Source organism: Pseudonaja textilis, chromosome 1 (assembly GCF_049901715.1).
Source record: "Pseudonaja textilis isolate UNSWEBS1 chromosome 1, rPseTex1.2, whole genome shotgun sequence".
In the NCBI taxonomy this organism is placed as follows: domain Eukaryota; kingdom Metazoa; phylum Chordata; class Lepidosauria; order Squamata; family Elapidae; genus Pseudonaja; species Pseudonaja textilis.
In genome coordinates, this window is record NC_141990.1 from 74,568,724 (window position 1) to 74,583,746 (window position 15,023).

The 15,023-nt window shown below is 35.8% G+C and overlaps 1 protein-coding gene across 4 annotated transcripts in view; it reads left to right on the plus strand.

Annotated features, from left to right (window-relative positions):
- The window catches only part of PDE10A (phosphodiesterase 10A), a 131,798-nt gene that overhangs the window by 50,565 nt on the left and 66,210 nt on the right, over positions 1–15,023 (plus strand). For all 4 annotated transcript variants that reach the window (XM_087938509.1, XM_087938523.1, XM_087938513.1 and 1 more), the window contains exon 2: positions 3,907–4,035. In XM_087938509.1, coding sequence (XP_087794635.1) covers positions 3,907–4,035 — 129 coding nt within the window. The remainder of the gene's footprint in view (positions 1–3,906; positions 4,036–15,023) is intronic.

Here is a 15,023-nt window from a genome sequence, read left to right on the forward strand (position 1 = left end):
TGACATGTAGTCATTTGATCATGGGAGCCACTTATGGGCCACAAAACATCCATTCTGTGGCCATCGTAATTTTGTCCAGCTATAAAACTAGTTGCTGTTAAGTGAGGACAACTTGTATTCTTTTACTAACCTCCAGTATCCAGGTGCTACTGTAATGTGAGGTGAAAATGTGAAAATGCAATTGTGATACAAATACACAATTGCATACATGTATAATTTCTCACAGTATGGAATATAAACTAAGTCTGTGAATGAGGAATTCCTCAATAATTTACTGTATATGGTTCCTGCAAAATATCTAATACATATGCAATCCTTCCAATAATTTGGAAGCACAGTGATAATAGTAATGAACACTATTCACACTGCTAATGTAAAAAAAAATGTTTATCTCCCATATACTCTCATTGAGAAGCTGTAGTTAAGGCATTGTTACAGTTAAGATGTCATTGCTGTCCCCAGCAGAACTAATTAACACTTTTACATTCAGAGTGTTTTTTGTTTGTAAAAACATGTAACCTACTCCCTCTAGGCAATTTGATGCACTTGTTTCTGATACGTCTTTGGAAAATATTTGTATCATACCAGTAACAAAGGTAGGAATATTTTTGTGGTGGAATAATTTTTTTAAAAAAATATTGTATATCAAAGCTCATAAAGTTTTAAGAGAAATGGAAGCTGCTACTTTGTAGTGTTTTGATAATACTACTTGATTTAAACTTAGTGGTTGTGATCCTGTATTATTATGAATAACAAAGTACATGGACATCAGTTGGATATAACTAAGGGTAAGAAAGACGCTCATCAAAAAAATTCTATTGCATATATTAAACATTTTCCGCTTAAGTCTCTTATGTCTCTGAGGGTATAATTGTTGCTTTGATGTATCTATGTGATCAAATTTGTACTCTCACATGGCTGCCTTTGTTTATGATTTCTTTACTGTTTTAAATAGATAGGTTTAAGTTTTATACTATATAAAATTCAGGCATAGTCTAGCAAATTTTAGTCTTTAGTGGACACAGTCTCTGATAAAATGTATACATTAGTTTGTGATATGGGAAAACCAGTCTGTAAAAAATGCACTTTACTGAATTTTCTCAGACTTTGCATTTTGGCATAGGAATTGCAGTTTTAGGAGAGGAGCCAGCCCTTTACTGAAAGAAAAAAATATTCTTTATAACAAATCACATTTATCCTGCAGAATGCCAATGTATTTTCTTGTTTTGTTTTTTTTACCAAGAGGAGAACATAAATGTTGATGCTCAGCTTGTTTTAAAGAGGTGTTCAATTATGTGCTGAATGTTCTACAATGTTACTTAACAAAACTGGTTTGTTTCCTAGCTATCTTCTCTGATTTTTGCAGTAAAAATCTTCCTGTGCAATTTCTGGGGTTTTGTTTCTTGTGCAGTCAGGCTATGGCTCAAAGTATGGTTGTCTTTAAATATGGGCATTACCATGGTTTCATTTTCTTCTTCCTTGTGATTTTTCCTTACAGTTAACTGCATTTTAAAAGTTATAAATGTAGGTTTTTTGTTTTTTATTTTACTGAAGATAGGATTCATTTCATGTATATATGAGCAAGGATCAATCTTGGCATAGAGAAAAAAGGTAGATTAAGCTTTGGGAAGTTTTTGAAATTACATGTGAAACTCTTGTCTGTTTTCAAACCTGTTAAAAGCTGTTTTTGATCCTGTTTCCTATGGAAGATGTCCCGCAAGGGGGAGGTACATAGCTCTCTAGGCTCTCTAGGCTATCAGTGAGGATCAGTGGGATCAAATCCAGTTAATATTTATAATGGGGCCATCAGGAAATCTGTAGAGTACACGGGGAAGTCAAAAACTGTCTCAGAAAAAGGCAGTGGCAGATAAAAAAATTTCTTGTTGACAAAATCAGTATCAGTATCGATCATTCCAATATCAGATCATTCATTCATTCATTCATTCATTCATTCATTCATTCATTCATTCATTCATTCATTCCAGAGAAGCAGTTATGCTGCACAAACATTAACAAACCTTTATGCTTGCAGAGTACAATGTTGTACTCTTTCCATTTTTGAACTACAAAATTACATTTAAACCATTTAGGATCAGCGTCTTCGGAAGTCAGGTGGCATACAAATTTAATAAACTATTATTATTTTTAACAAAAGCTGCAATTTGGCCACTTGATCATCACTTTCCAATGAAAGTAGAAACTTTGTATATTATCACTAATCATGACATCATCTCTTTGCCTGAATTTGGAAATACTTCTGCGGAACTTGGCATTTTTTTAACTGAAAATTTTGGAGTTTTTTTGTAAAAACTGGCATTTTTCTTTATGTTATCACTCTTATATTACTGCTTTCCCTATCCTTAATCATTGAAGCAATTAGTTTTACAATTCTTTCTTTTCAATAAATAATTGCAGTCTTGTGGTATAGTACAAATCATGCCTAGATTTTTCTTTTAAAACTTACTCTTCCAATTAATGTTTACTACAGACAGTCCTTGAATTAACAACCATTCATTTAGTGACCATTTGAAGTTATAATGCATTGGAAAAAGTGGCTTGTGACCATTTTCCACACTCACAACCCCTATGGTCAAGTGATCAAAATTTGGCTCATATTTATGATGTTTCCTGGAGTCATGTGATCACTTTTTGTGGCCTGACAAGCAAAATCAATGGGGAAGCCAGATTCATTTAACAACCAACTTAATAACTGGAGTGATTCACTTAACAATTGTGGCTAGAAAGGTTGTAAAATGGGACAAAACTCACTTAACAACTGCCTCACTTAGCAACAGAAGTTTTGGACTCAACTGTGGTCATAAGGCAAGGACTCTCTGTGTCTTTATCTTACTGTCTTGGGTTTTACTTGTACTGGGAACATTTTTGCTCTGTTTTTATTAAGGATAGAATGGTCCCTGTGACCACATATTACTGAGGATCAAAGCCTCACTTTATGCCGCCATGTGTTGCCACTGCACACTATTCTGTTGTGTTTGCAGACTCTTTTTTCTCAGCTTTAGTTGCCTCTCAGTATCAGATGTGCTTTTAACCTACTTGTGTGTTCAGGTCTTCAGTCTGTATGAACAGACAACAATGTGTATACGTTGTAAAATGGGTGGGGATGAAACTATGGCACTCTAATACTTAGCTTTCTTTAATTTTTCTGTTATTTTTCTTTTCATATATGTATTTATGTGGATGCATATATGTCAGAAATCAATAACAGATGACTTTACAGTGCAATGTTTCATGGTGCCTGTTTCTCATTTAACATACTGTATTTTCTAATATTGAGTTTGTTGATGTTTCAACTTAGAGATTTCCTCTTCTTTTTTCTATATGAAAATATTTTGCTTGTCTAGTTAACACAGACCCAGTTTCAGATCCTTCAAATCCTTGGCTCTCTATACGCCATCATATTGATTTTTGTATGAAACAGGATTAGCTTCAGTTTGCTTTAACTTTAGGTTTCTCATTCATATTCCAAAGGTATTTTTTCCAAAAGCAAGATGGACTTTCTTAGGTTCCCCCCACCCCGTTTTTCTGAATAACTGAACTGAAGAAGCTTCTTGGATGAGAAGCAAAATGTTTTCAAAGAAAAAAAGAGCCAGAATGTCCAACTGCCTTTTGGAAAAAGCACTTTTGGGACATCCATGACCTGGATAATTGAAAATCTCCATAGACATTTCTCATTCATAATTAGCCCTTAATAATCTTTCAAGTGGCACTCTGTTTGCTGTGTCTTATTTCATCTATTTATTCTCTTTGAATTAAGTGTTGTAAAGCCTTTCTTGAGATGTTCCCTGCACAGTAAAACTAATTTCCGAATGAGAATTTTGATCTTTTTTCTTGTTACTTTTTCCCTTGAAATAGTAATAGTATAAACAATAATGTTCTCTTTTGCAGGTTTGACAGATGAAAAAGTGAAGGCCTATCTTTCTCTTCACCCCCAGGTACTGGATGAATTTGTTTTAGAGAGCGTTGGTGCTGAAACAGTGGAAAAATGGCTACAAAGGAAACAAAATAAAGAGCAAGGTACATTCTTAATAATTTTGAGGACCTCTGGACAATGATTTGCTTATGATTGTCTGCACTCAGACTGTGTTTGTATTTTTAGCTTTGAAAATGCACATCAATTAAAAATTGTATGCTTGTTAAATGCCCCTCTACACCCACACCCACACCCACAGAGACAGGCACACAGACAGACAGATAAATACACACACACACACACACACACACACACACACACACACAATTACTATTTGAGATAACTATTCAAAATGGCAGCTAATAGCTCCTGCAATCTTTCCTTAGAGCTGTAGCTGAGTAGGAGCAATGCTGACCTGGAGAGATGTTCCTTTATTATTCTTACATTACAGAACCACACAAGTTCTCCTTATTACAAACATATTGAATGGTTTTTAGGAGCTGTAGCCACCCTCTCTTGTCTTCTGAAGCTTGCTATCACTCTCTTTTCCCTGCTAAACTAGTGCAAAACTATTCATTGTTGTCTTTAGTGGGTGTAGGTTGGGGGTAAAGCTAAATTTATAATTGTACTCATAATGAATTAATATTAAATGTAGCTAGTATGATCATTCTCCAAAAATGTATCCAAATGTCAATTTGAATAACAATATTTAGAAAGGTCCAGAACTTTTAAGGGTCATGGATGATTTTGGAGTTCAGCCAATTCTTTATCCTAAACAAAGCAGAACAAAAGAAAAACAAAATTGTATTAACCTTCATATTTTAAATTATTTTAAATACTAGTTGTTTTCAGAATAATAGTTTTCCAGACCTGCTTGTAACATAAGAAATAGCATTTTAAATATAGCATGTTAAACATAGCAATATCAGTTATTTTATTACTTCAGCTTTCATTATGAAAATAAATTCATTATACATTTAGTTTTTATTTTCCAAAGTGTATTTTTCCTCTTTTAATATAATATAACAATTCTTCCATTATATTGATAATACAAGGTAATATGTACATTAGTAATAACAAAATGTATAGGATGAGAGGACAGGTAGGCAAATTAGCAATTTCCCAAGTTTCTCATTTTTCCATGAGTTTCAAAGTTAGCTTTATTCCATCTTGCTATAAATTGCAATTTTAAAACGTGTTCATATAATTGTATTGAATTTTAATGCACATATCAGTTCTCTCTAATGTGCCTTTTTCTAAATATTGTTAATTACATGAATTTTGATGCACATTTTAATTCAATATGCAAAGTTTGGAAAAGTGTACACAATGGCATTTTAGTTCATATACATTCCAAACATAGAAATTGATCTGGTTGAATTAAAAGTCAGATCAAAGGGCTTCTTTATCTCTCAAAGTACACATTGATACTTTCTAAACTGCAGTGTCAGTTTTGCATTTAAAAAAATGAAGCGGAATGAGGCATGTAAACTTAGTGGTACCTATCTGAACTGTGGATTGTTCAACTAGATGAAATGAACATGACATACATTAGAAAACTGTCTTTGCTTCCTTCATGTTTCCTAACTGCATTGTGGTTCTTTCAGTATGCTGATTGATCAACATTCCATTTTAATTAATTGAAGACTTAAAGCTCAGCCTGTTATACATGCAATAGTTTGTTTGCCTGTCATATTTAATTAATTAAAAGAATTCCATTTCTCCAGAGATTACTGGGTGAGGACGTAGTTGTGGGAAGTGCTGTCTTTTGATAAACTTTCAATAATAATAACAACTAAGAGGAAAAGCTTCCCCTCAAATCTTAGGCCAAGCCAGATTTTCTTCCTTAATAGAAAACATTAGACATTTTGGCAAAATTTCTTATCTCTTGCTGTGACTCCATTTGAATTCTATTCAATGGCTTTTTTTCATTCATAAGAGAGAGGGCTACCCTTTCACGTAAGTTCTCAAACCATGCATGATTATGCATCCATCCCTGAGGAAGATGGCCTCAAACAGTGAGGAACATTTTTCTGTCCCTTCCATATAATGCACACAGATGGTTAGATTGATTCAAAAGAGGTTAGTGAGCACTGTCACTCTTCTCCTCCCCTCAATTCATTTAGAAGCTGAAAGCAACATATTTTTTTTTCCCAAAACAAGTTTTTATGGCTGTGAGTAGACTTGAACTGGGGATGTCCTTATCCAGTCCAGCACATGAACCAGTATGCATCACTTTCTCTCTTCTTGTGGCATGGAAGGTAATGTGATCTTGCTTGTCGTTTATGTACCTCCCACGTTTCAGCAGTTCATCACAGCCCTGCCTGGGAAGTAAGATATAGCTGTCTCCATCCTTGATTATGGTTTGAATGCCAGCAGTCTTCCTCTAATTTCTTGGTTTGTTTCTTTCCACTGACCATTGAAAGAGGAAAATTTAGAAATACTATTGAATAAGAAAATAATGGCACCAGTATTGTGTGATACTTTTTCCAGTTTTCTATTCATTCTAATTTTAAAAAAATATTATTTATATTATTCCAGCCAGATTTTTTCCCCTTCAGTGTTTTGACTAAATAGAGAAAGCACGTATAAGAAACACACTACTCTGTATTTAGTTTTGACTAAGCAGTTCCCTTTTCTTTTGTAAGGTATGAGACTAGCAGGCAGGAGGAACAAAACAGTGGTAGTAAAGGCTGTTAAGAATATACTCACAATACTATGGGTGAATTCAGTAGTAAAAATTGAAGAAAGGAACTTTCTGCTTATCACCGGAATATGAACAGAATTAATTTCTTTATTCTGATATTTAAGATATCTGTTGGAATTCACTGATATAAAAATGTTTTGGCCCCCAATGGTTCTCATCTTGAATAAAAGATAAAAATTCTTTCCATAAACCCCTATTTCTTTTTTAAAAATATTATTTTTAATAGCCGGTGTAACTTTCAAATTCCCTCAGTTTTTAAAACCTGTGTGACTAGCCGCTTTGAGTATTTTCTTAGTTTAATTTTTTAAAAATTATTTTGTATTTCACTTGGTTTTTATTTCATTTGCTTTCAGAACTTTATCCAACACATGATGATAAGTATTTCTATTCATTTAGACATATCTAACAGAAGAGATGAATTTTTATAAAGCAACCAAAATGAAACCACTTAAAATAAGCCCTATCTTCTCCTCAGAATGGCTAGATCTCAGATCAGGAAGTTATTCATAAAGGAAGTGGTTGGACATCATTGGAAATAAAAATATTTAGGATTGAAATTAGGGAGCATTTCCTACTGTTAACAACTCCCCCTTTCCTTTAGCAAGAGAACTGATAATTTTGGCAGACAATAAGCAATCTGAGCAACTGACTTTTAGCTGACACATAGTTTCCTACTATATTTCACAGTGGCAAGTCTAGTTTTACTTTGCATCTCTTAGGAGAAGATTTGCTGCAAACACCTACATGACTTTTGCATTTGGTTCTTCATAATGAATATTTCAGAGCGTGTCTTTGCTAGAGATATGATTATCCCCATATGTGTGTATGTGGGAGGGGGGTGTTTAAAAAATACTATAAAGTTGAAAGTTTTAGAGTTTCATAATATAGCAAGCAACTTTTCTTAGAATTATTTTTCTTTTGCTAAATCTAAGTTAAAATCTTTGAAAATTAGACCCAAAGGATATTTCAAGTGAATAAAAACTGACCATATGTATTTATTCCATCTATATATCACCATATTTCTCTCTTAAAAATTATCTATTAAAAAAGGCTCAAGAAGAAAAAATCAAATATTCATTTGAACAATCCATGAAAATGTTTTTTGCCGAGTATGATGGCTACCTAACAAGAATAATTTGTCCAAAGTCCAGATTCTTCTTTCAGACACTTTCTGTTTTCAGTATTGGAACTGTAAAGAATTCTTGCTTAATTTATAGAATGACATCATAGCTGTCTGGGAGCCATTAGACTGCATGTTCTAGCCAATCATTGTAGAGATACCTGTAATATAGTAATAGAATTCTCTTGTCTGCTATCATCATTATCCTCATCTTTCTTTTCCATCATGTTGTCTTACTTCTAAAAAGCATCTTGGGTTTAGAAGATGCAGCCATAGCCAAGAAGGGAACAAATTAGGTTTTAGGATGCAGGAGACAAATATTTGCTGATTGGGGCTGCCCTTAATTGATTTGGAAGAGTGAATGAAGGCTGCAATAGGTAAAGTTGTCTCATTCAGAGAATTTAAGGAAAGAAACTATTTTTAACTAGTTAATCTAATTTAAAATTGGTTTATGTGCTGTCCCATTTGAGAATGATAGGAAGTCATGCTACCAATTTTCAGCAACTGAAAATTAGGTTAGCCTACTTCTCCTTTCAGCTTTTTCAATTCATCTCTGGTCTCTATCCATTTGGGTAGAATTGTTTCCATATGTCTAATTATTTCTCGTACATGAAAAGAAATGAAGCTCAGAAAATGATATGGTATTTTGCCCCCTTTCAAATAATATACACAGCTACATAAAAAACAGATTACTCTGTATGGTCATTCTCTGTAGGATCTGCAAGTAATCATCAGTATAGGAGAATATTGTGACTGATTAAATATAATTTGAGCAGCTGAGCTGTTTCTTAAAATTTAAAAATAAATCAAAATCCATCAGCAGAAGTGCCTCACAGTGTAAATACCAATCTTCATCACATTTTAGGTCATTTATTTATCTAATTTTTATTTTCCTGCCTTGATCATTTTTATAATCAACTCAAGGCAGAAAATATATCTAATACTCCTTCCTCCTCCTATTTTACCAACAACAACCCTCTGAGGTGAATGGTGGTGAGAGAGAATGACTGGCAGAGAGTCACTCTATTGGCCTTCATGCCTGAGGTGGAATTAGAACTCACAGTTTCCTAGTTTCTAGCTTAGCGCCTTAACCACTAATATTTTGTGAATCTCCTATGTTTATTTACTTCTCCTAATGATTAACATTTCCTGTCTTCTTTGCTTTATTAGTTATTTATTTATATTTATTCAAATATATTATTGTCCAAGTGCAATGGCCACTTGACTCTCCTTTATCCAAAGTAGAAAAGGTAAACAATACATAAATCAAAGCCACACATTCAATTTTTTTTAAGTTCGGAAATTCTAAAAATTGAAGATCTTGCTAGAAAGCCTTCTGCCTAACTGGATAAGAAAATGTATGTATCTGGCTTATCAATCCCATTTTATTTCATACCGAAGAGAATTACTGTTCACCAGGCGATGTTTTCTACTTTTGTAATTTAAAGGTCTTGCTTTTGGATTGAACTACACTGAAATTACACTTATTCATTTACAGTATTTATTTTTGAAGGAATCTTTAAAAAAATACATTTTTTTTTATCAGATTACTAGACATTATTGCAATAATACATTGGCTTTCAGTGAAGGGGTAGTTCAATATTTCTAAAATGTTACATGTAATGCATAAGAACATAATTCTGTCTTGAGACTGAAATATTCTCTTATATCCCCAAATTAAGATTGTGTTATTCAGAATCATGTGAGAATGTAAAAGATGAACATAAGTGTATTCTCAAGGGTTCTGGTCTGGTACAGAACAATTTTTTAAACTCATATTTTAAAAGAATGAAAAAAGAGCAGTCAGCAGTTAGACTAGCAGTCAAATGTAGGAATGGAAAACAACAGTCTTTAGTGAATGCGTTAATTGGAATCTGAAGAAATCAGCATTTAGCCTTGGTATTTTGATTACTTATAATACTGAAGCTTTTCTTGAGTACTTTTCTTGATTTTAATTTAATTTTAAAAGTTGTTAGAGTTAAGATGCTTTCTTCTGAATTCTGAACTCAAGTAGGAATTGAGAAGAACTTCCCTTCTGGTGTTAAAGGTAAAAGTTTTGCCTATTAATTAAGAAGTACTTAGAGACCAGCCAATCGGAAAACTGGTGGAAGAAAAAGGGGCACAAAAGTAAGATTTTCCCTTATTGACCATAAGCAATGATAAAAACAGGGGTGGGATACTACTGGTTCTGCCTGGCTCTATAGAACTGGTAGCTCTGAAGAGCAGCAGACACCGAACCAGTTCTGTGTTTGCTGCTGTTTGGCCCACCCACCTGCCTGAGCTCTTACCTGCCCATTATTTCCTGCTTTTTCAACCTCAGTTTCTTTGGCTGAGGTTAAAAAAGCAGGAAAAAGGTTGCTTTTCAAACACTGCGCACCTGCCTGGAGCGCTTTTCAGCTGTCTGGGCAGCACAGCTTAAGGATTTTTACACACGTGCATGTAATAACACTGGTTGAATCCCACCCCTGGATGAAAGTTATTTATTTTACCAGTTCTAAACATATTGGGGGAGTAGAAGAACATCACAAGACTTAATAGATTCATCCTTATCTTTCTTTCTCCTCAACAAGGATTTTTTTTTCTATAGGTATGCATTCAGGTGCCATAAGACTATATGCGGACAAAAACTGTAGCCCATAAACACCCACTTTGTGTCCATTCAGCTTTCTGCCCAGTTTCACATGCAATTTACTTAAGACTATTGAACCCTGTGAAATTTCATCTTATAGTTATCCTCATCACTTAACTATTTTATTTAATCTTTACTTAAACTAGAGTTCCTCAGAGCATACATGACTGTGATGCAGTAGCTGGTGAAAGAAACTGCAAACTACAGAACTTCTAGGGCAAATATAAGCATTGAAGTCTCTCCGAAAGTAGTTAAATTGTAGCTTACATTAGTCCTCTCTAACATGGCTTATGATGTTGGAAGTTGGAGATGCATTACCTGACTTACATTTGGATGACAGTATAGCTGGACTTGCTAAACAAGCTTTCAATTATCATAGCTCACTCTATGGAAACATTACTTTTTGCAGTGTTTTCATCATAAAGTCTGAACCTGTTCATCGATCATGGACAGTGCATATAGTCTTGCAGACAGGGCAAGATTGGGTGGATAATATGCAGCAGGCAAAATGAATTCCTCTTCCATGTATTATTTTCTTTAAGACTGCGTGAAAAGTGGTTTATGTTGTGTGGCTTGAATAGCAGGAGATTTTAGGTACTTCCAGACAAGGCATTTATCATGCAGACAGTCTGCCTCAATATGAATTTTTATAGGGTCCTGGATGACTTGCAGTCTTCTGAGTTCTCCGCTGTTTTATACATAGTATAAACCTTTATTAGAAGAAAGAGTATAATTACCAACAGATTCCTAGAAAAGAGAAAGAAACATGTTTTTGTAAGTTTTCTTATGTTCATATTTGTCTTGAGGACACTCGAAGATTTTTTTTTTTTCAGTGCAATGCTTTTAGTCCCTAGAGTACAATAAATAAAATATGACTTTAGTACAAATGTATGCATGTTGTAGTTACCAGTAGGGTTCCTTCAGAGAGAATGAAAAGTTCCCTTGACGTAAATCTGCTCCATGTTGGATCACTGCTCTCTCCCATGTGGTAACATATCATTTCTACTGCTAATGATCCCCTTACCCTTATTGACGTTAGCAGACAATTCCCAAGGGGTGGTTTCTTTTGTTTCTAGTTCTCAGCTGTTCTGAAATGAGAGGGAACTATTCAGTCTTGACTTCACTACAGATGTTAAGGATTTCACTACAGAGTTCAGCAAAAGTCTATTTATTTTCAGAGTACTTAAAGAGCATGGAAACAAGAAAGAGAACCCTTAAAAACAATATGTGTTCTATGATAGATTAATGGTGCAAATAGAAAATTCACAGGGGTTTACTTTAATTGCTTTTTGATTGCCGGTTTATTATTCAGGTTTGTGCTTTTTATCTGGGCAGGTTGCAAAAACAACAAAAGAAAACCTGAATATTTACAGGTAAAAAGTCCCCGTGTGTGGCACACACACACACGCACAGAAACACAAAGCTCACAGGGCAAATAAAAAAGAAGCAGCAGTTTGCCTTCAGTTTGAAACTCTTCCAATTTTTTTTTAACAAATATAGTGAAAACAGACACAGAGATTGTTACAATTTGTTCTTATGTTACTGAGCCAAATCCTTAAAGCTCAGCTGGCCTGTGAAACACCAGTTCTCAGTAACTTGAAACTCCCATCAGTGTTATTCTAGCCCCTGAAGCCTAATTTCATTCTACAATGCATAATTGTGTTATGTGTAATACGTACACAGAATTATGTATCTGTATATGTGTGCACATAAAATTCTCTATGTATATGCTATACATTCATTCATATAAACATAGGGATCTGTATACAGCAGTCCTCTACTTACGACCATTTAATTAGTGACCATTCGAAGTTACAAGGACACTGAAAAAAGTGAATTATGGCAATCATCAAGCATCCAAAGTTTGTAGACATGTATTTATGATCATTGCAGTATCCTGGGGTTATGTGATCACCATTTGCTACTGTCCCAGCTGGCTTCTGACAAGCAAAGTCAACGAGGTGAGCTGGATTCATTTAACGACCGTGTGATTCATTTAACAGCTGTGGTGCTTCACTTAACAACCAAGGCAGAAGAGTGATAAAACTGGATGAGACTCACTTAACAATCATCTTGCTCAGCAATGGAAATTGCAGTCCCAATTGTGTCGTAAGTCAAGGACTAACTAACTGCGTCAATGTGATGTAAAGGTTAAAGATCCTGCTGTAAAAGCTGGAATGCTGTCAGTTCTGTTCCTTCCTTAGGCCTCTGTGGCGCAGTGGTTTAGAGTGCAGTACTGCAAGCTATTTCTGCAGCCAGCTGCTTACAATTTGGCAGATCGAATCTCACCAGGCTCAAGATTAAGTCAGCCTTCCATCCTTCCGAGGTGGATAAAATGAGGACCCAGGTTGTTGGGGGCAATATGCTGACTCTGTAAACCGCTTAGAGAGAGCTGTAAAGCACTATAAAGTGGTATATAAGTCTAAGTGCTATTGCTATAAGCTGGTTGGTGACAAAAAGCAAGGCCCAAACCATCTACGAGGGCTATCCACAAAACAGATTACATTTTGCAATGGAAAAAAAACAAAGTGTAGGAAAAAAAATGTTATTATATACACTTGAAAGTGACACTTAAATACTACTTTTCAACATATTCACCGAACAAATTGAGGCACTTATCATAGTGGTGAACAAGCTTTGTAATTCCATTGTCATAAAATTCAGCCGCCTGAGATTTGAGCCAGTCAGTCACGCCCGCCCGCAGTTCTGCGTCGTCGTCAAAGCGCTGTGTTCCAAGCCAGATCTTCATCCACGGAAACAAGTGGTAGTCACTTGGTGCAAGATCGGGGCTGTAGGGCGGATGAGGAAAAATCTCCCACTTGAAAGCATTCAGGACTTCTCGAGTGCGATTTGCTGTGTGTGGTCAGGCATTGTCATTCAAAAACAAAATTTTTGAGCTTAACTTTCCTCTACACTTGTTCTGAATTGCTTTTCTTAGTTTTTGCAACGTTTCACAATACCTCATAGAGTTTATTGTTGCACCATGTTCCAGAAAATCGATAAGAAACACACCTTGCCTATCCCAAAAAACAGTCACCATAATCTTCCTTGTAGAGAACGTTTGCAAACATTTTCTTGGTTTTGGGGGGGAAATTATGTGCCCCCACTCCATAGACTGCAATTTGGTCTCGCTGTTCACATGTTTGACCCAAGTCTCGTCTCCAGTTATGATTCGATCAAGAAATGAATCTCCATCTTTGTCGTAAGAGTACAGAAATGTCAATGATGCGGCCATACGCTGACTTGTGGTTTTCTGTCAGGATTTTTGGCACCCATCTTGCATAAAATTTGTGGTGGCCTAGCTTTTGTGTAACAATTTCAGGCAACAAACTGCGTGAAATTTGTGGAAAACTAAGCGAAAGTTCCGTTACTGTGAAACTGCGGTTTTCACGAATCTTGTCATCGACTTTCACGACCAGTTCATCAGTCACGATGCTCGGACATCCACTCCGCTGTTCACCATGAATGTTAGTTCAGCCATTTTTAAACTTAATGTACCATTGGCGCACTCCACCTTCAGTGATGATGTTGTCCCCGTACACTTCACACAGTTGCTGAAAAATTTCAATCGGTTTATGGTTTTTTGCCAACAAAAACCTTATCACTGATCGCACCTCACAACTCGCGGGATTTTCAATTGCAACACACATTTCAAACATTTGCTGTGAAATAACGGGCAATGATACAAACCTCCCACTAGCACGACTAGATGCAGACTGAGCGGCAGACGCACAGACCAAAGATGGCCATGCTAGCTCCGCCCCTTCTTGCTACAGACGAAAATGTAATCTATTTTGTGGATAGCCCTCATATTTAACAATAGCAATAGCACTTAGACTTATATACAGATTCACAGTGCTTTACAGCCCTCTCTAAGTAGTATACAGAGTCAGCATATTGAACAAAACAATAAGGGCCCTCATTTTACCGACCTCAGGAGGATGGAAGGCTGTGTCAGCTTTGAGCTGGTGAGGGTCGAACTGCTGACAGTCAGCAGAATTAGCCTGCAATATTGCACTCTAACCACTGCATCACCATGGCTCTTTATCAATGCACAATGGACCAGGGTGATAGATGGCAGATTGTAACCAGCATGAGCTGTCACAGACTGTAACCTGAATGAACTGTCACTGAATGAAATAACTTGAATTCTATAGTGAATTGATTCAGACTGTTTACAATGTCTGTGTACACAATCTGCCAAATAAGACCCAGAACCAACTAACTCAGGGGTATCAAACTTGATTTCATTGAGGACTGCATCAGGGTTATGTTTGACCTCGAGGGGCTTGGATGGGCCTGGCCAGGGTGGGTATGGCTAGCTTGATGTCACTCATGTCAGGGATGCCTGTGGTGACCCGAGAGCTCTGCCAGTGAAAACAGGTTCCTGAGCTCTTTTTGGCTGGGATGACCTGCAACACGCTGGCAGCAAAAACGGAGCACACGGCCCTTCCAAGTTCCATTTTTGCTGGCAGTGGCACCACAGGCCAGTCCTGGATCTGGCCCCCAGTCCTTGAGTTTAACCTACTGGAGCTGAACTAACCTATTGGAGTTGTACAATATTGATAAATGTTGCACTAAGAAACTTTTCAGTTATGTTCTGTCTGAAAATATTTGTCTTGATCAAAATATAGCT